This window comes from Camelina sativa, chromosome 8 (assembly GCF_000633955.1).
Source record: "Camelina sativa cultivar DH55 chromosome 8, Cs, whole genome shotgun sequence".
Lineage (NCBI taxonomy): Eukaryota > Viridiplantae > Streptophyta > Magnoliopsida > Brassicales > Brassicaceae > Camelina > Camelina sativa.
This window is the reverse complement of record NC_025692.1, coordinates 18,058,898-18,063,400: the sequence shown is the minus strand read 5'-3', so window position 1 is coordinate 18,063,400 and position 4,503 is coordinate 18,058,898. Positions and strand designations below refer to the sequence as shown.

General features: G+C 38.6%; 1 protein-coding gene across 1 annotated transcript; it reads right to left on the bottom strand.

The window, feature by feature from the left end:
- Positions 3,189-3,846, bottom strand: LOC104707431. The gene is made up of 2 exons (XM_019229153.1): positions 3,489-3,846; positions 3,189-3,382 (listed from the first exon to the last, which is right to left on the bottom strand). Exons 1-2 carry the CDS (start codon positions 3,843-3,845, stop codon positions 3,203-3,205), a joined length of 537 nt encoding a protein of 178 aa, XP_019084698.1. The 5' UTR covers position 3,846; the 3' UTR covers positions 3,189-3,202.

Below are 4,503 nucleotides of genomic sequence, written 5' to 3'. Positions count from 1 at the left end.
GTTGGTTCGTTTGCGATCATGCTACGTAATTTGGTTTTATTTTGTTTGTTATGCTACTTTGCTTCCGTTTATGTTGTTAAGTTTATTTGCTTTTGTTTGATGAAGGGTAGACCATCACATTTATTTATTTTTTATAACAATTTCCTTTTGGATGTTGATTTGGTAATTTCATTATTTTTATTATTTATCAAATTATTTTAGTGGTTATTATATATATTAAATATTTATACCAATTTTAGTGGATAAATATATGATGAAACTATTATAAGAATAGCTACACATTTTAGACACAAAATATAACGTTATAACTAGCTATAAACTTAGAGCAATATAATAGTCACACAATATTTTGTTTTAGAGACGATGTTTGCAGTCGGTAAGTGTGACGATTAAGTAACAGTTTTTTAGTCATTGCTTGTGGCATTTTAATGATTATAGTTACGTTGTAAAAAGTGACATATTTGGGACGTTATGTCAGTAAGTGTTGAAATTATTGTCATTAAGTGTGACTATTTAGACGTGACAACAGTGTTGTCGTAATGCGTGACATAATTGAAACGTTACGATAGTCACTAAATATACGGTTTTAAGACAATATTTTTAGTGGTTAAGTATAACTTTTTTGTTCCTCTTATTTTTCGTCACATATTATGACAATATAGTTACTAGATATATTTGTCACAATATTGTGACACATTTGTTACAAACTTTGTTTTGTGACGACTTTATCGCAACTTTTTAATATTTGTCACAAATTCGTTACAAACTTTTTATTGTTACGAATTTGTTATTATTGAGATGAAATATTTGATATCAATAAAATTATTTTTTTGTAGTGTTTAAATCAACAACAATGTTTTTCGTTAAGCTAATTTTATCCGCCAGAGAAGTGTACGAGATACCTTTCTCTATGGGACTTTAAAAAGTGAAGGAAATCATATATTTCTAAGTTCTATATCCTAATTAATAAGTCAAAAACAAGCAAACAAAAAGTTTTGTATAATTTTTAGTAATTACGGTAAGCATGTAAAAGCAATCTTTACACTTCGATTCTCAAACTCGCTCATTTTCCAATACAAAATGTTATATCGAACTGATCCAAGATCAGGAACGCAGAGGCTACATGCGTCAAGAGCACTCGGTTACTCATGCTTATGACAGTTTTCATAAAATGTACTCATGCTTAGGAATCAAAATTGTTGTTGTTGGGCATAATTTTAATCATATAAATTATAATAGATAAATTCTATTATAATTGTGATATATTATATAAATAATAGAGAATTATGTATTCTCTAGAAGATTATATTGATATGGGCTGTAACGGCAAGCATTGAGTCAATACTGGTCGTAACTGGACCTTGACACCGACTACATTCCTTTGACGAAACGACATCGTCAAGAGAATATTCGAAGTTGATCTCATCATGAGAATATTCGAAAATAACCTTATCTTGTGAAGGGAATATTGGAAAATGACCTTATCTCATGAAGAAGCAGTTACACGAATCCAAGTCCCATGAGGATTAGGGTTGGCAAGGTTTCTCTATAAAAAGGGAACTACGTCTTCAAGATATGCCACGAAACCGAGAGCAAAGACAAGATACTTCACGAAACCACAAGACGCACGACTCAGCTCATAGATTGACTAGCTGCGCTTGATTTCTTGTACTTTGCAATCGATACTTTGATTAATAAAATTATTGTTCGACTATTTCTTTCACGTTTTCCGTAGTCTCTAAACGAACCGATTACTTTTGCCCAAACAATTGGTGTTAGAAGGAGGGTCTTAAGAGAAGTAAACTACGTGAGATGACGGGAACCGGAGGTGATACGACTAACACTGAAGCGAATGTCGCTGCTCAGCTTGAAGTCCTGACTACTAAGCTGAACGAGGCAGTGCAGAAGCTATCACAGATCGAGGCTGATAACGCTAGACTACGGGTGGAGAACGCTTCGCTGGTGATAGCGGGGAGAGTTTTTACCGAAGCAAGCTCTAGGTTTCACGGCGTGCAAGTGAATCGGATGCAAGACCTTAACTCAACGCCTAGAACCAATGTTCAAACACCCACGATGGAAGACGCACGGCTGGAAACTCCTTGTCAGGAAGAGAACAGAGGAAACTGTAATGCAAGGCAGGCACGAGAAAATCTTGCCCATGAAGAACATCTCGTCCAACAAGGAGTTGTCAACACACCACGCATGACAGGCATCGAACATGAGCCATATACCAAGTCAGCTGAAGCTAATTACTTGGAAGCTATGATTGCAAAACAATTGGGTGCAGTTGAAGCTATGATTGAAAGACTGCCAGGAGTGGTTCCACCGATCCGAAAAATCAACTTGCACTCGTACGCTGATACACCTTTTTCTGATGAAATTGCACTCACCAAGATGCCAAGAAAATTCTCGTTACCAACAATGAAGATGTATGATGGAACAACTGACCCGGATGACCACATAGCACAATACAAACAACGAATGTTCACGACGGCCATCCAAAAAGATTGCAGGGAAGCTACTATGTGCAAGGGTTTTGGCTCAAGCCTCACGGGGGCTGCACTTCAGTGGTTTATCAACTTGCCAAACGGCTCAATAAACTCATTTGCATCATTAACAGATCTTTTTGTTGAACAATTTGCAAGTAGCAGAAACTTGGAAAAGACAGCTGATGACCTTTACGAGGTACGACAGAAGAGGGATGAGTCGTTGCGTGCCTACGTGGGACGTTTCAACAAGGATAAGGTATCAATACCCAGTTGCAACATGTCAACCGCTATCTCCGCATTCAAAAGAGGCTTGCTTCCTGACGACGATTTGTACAAGGAACTTACGAAGTACCAGTGCAGAACAATGGAAGACGTTCTCTCACGTGCGTGGGCGCAGATAAAGTGGGAAGAAGACTCGGCTTATCGCCAGCGACGTTCACCACGATCTGATTCCCGTGTGGTGAGAAACGAAAGAACAAGTAGGGATGATAAACCTTACCATAGACCTCGTGAAGAAAACACCAAGAGTGGAAGAAGAAACACGCATCGACCATTGAGTGGAGCTGACGACTTGAAACCTAAATCATCAACATGGCCAGATATCAGTAACCTTTCAATCTCACATGCACATCTAGTCGGTGTATTGAAGGGAAATGGGTGGAACCGTGAGATGGCCTCCAAAGATGAAGGCACCTGACAATAAACGTGACATCTCAAAGTGATGTGAATTTCACAATGATCATGGCCACAAGACAGAAGATTGCATCACGTTGAGGATGGAAGTGAGCAAAATCGGTTCTTGACTTCTCATTGTCCAGTTCACGCCTCAGATTCTCATTGGTTTGGTGTTCAGAAGACAGCTTCTTATCGACAAGGTGAAAGGAAGACATTACCTAGGAGAGAAGAAGCAAAACAAAGATAAATGCACATGCGTAAGGAAAAAAAGGAAGCATTTAGAGGGTCTGATTATAACACTAAACGTGTTAATGATAAATGTACCTTGAGAAGATCAGTGTAGACGCTATGAATGGAGGAGTTGGTCCCAACATCAACCAAGGATTCAAAGTTATGAGAGAGAATCTTGCACTTCAGTTCCTCGGCAGCCACAGAAGTAGTGGGGTTGGTGACTAACTCAGAGGAAGGAGATAAGACCGCAACAGTCTGAACAGTCCTAAGTCGCCTTGCCTCCGACGAATTTGCGGTGTCATCACGAGTCCTACGCTTGTGTGTAGAAAGATCTCCCAGAAATTGCACTTCATCTCCTGATGAGGAAGGATTAGCCTCTGTTAATCTCCCAGAAGCTGCCATGAACTTTGCAAAAGCATCTGATGTGGAGCTCCATTGACCATTAGACATGTTGAAACCTACAAACAAGGGGCAACATCGTACGTTAAGAAATGTATCTGCAAGCTCACGACGAAGGAAACATAAACTTAAAAAAAAGGGTGAAGGTTAAGAGATGTTTATCTAACCCCAAATAGTACTGTTCTCTGATAGAAGCAGTGAAAATGCATAATAATATTTACTTAAGTTCAACTTAACCAAGGTTTGTTGTGATAGTTAACCATGGTTTGTTTAGGTTATTTCTTTAGTCTATAGCTATATATAAGGTCTGTGAGAGTTATAGAGGATTATCGAGTATTTTGGTGAGGTCTTTTAGGGGGAGTGGGAGGAGCTCCATTAACAAAATCTTCAGTTCCTTTTGTAATTCCAGTTCTATAATCTATGAAATCTTTTTCTATAAGCAAATCGTATCAAATTGGTATCAGAGCAGTTCGACCCAATGGGAGATAGTGATGGTTATGTGGAGGTTCCTGTTTTTTATGGCGATGAAGATCCAGCGATGTGGATTTCATGGGTTGAAGATTACTTCACGGACCATGGATTCACGGAAGAGACGAAGATTTCTTTTGCATATGGATTTATGGAAGGTGTTGCTCTGTTAGAGTCACATGCTGCATTTACCAGCTGGAATGAGATCAAGATTGGTCTGCTTCAACGATTCAGCAAAGGA

Excerpts from the sequence above, each read along its gene's own strand:
- LOC104707431 (XM_019229153.1), bottom strand. The coding sequence starts at position 3,845 with ATGTCTAATGGTCAATGGAGCTCCACATCAGATGCTTTTGCAAAGTTC. Across the intron at positions 3,383-3,488 it reads TCTACACTGATCTTCTCAAG|GTAATGTCTTCCTTTCACCT; the intron begins GTACATTTATCA and ends CTTCTCTCCTAG.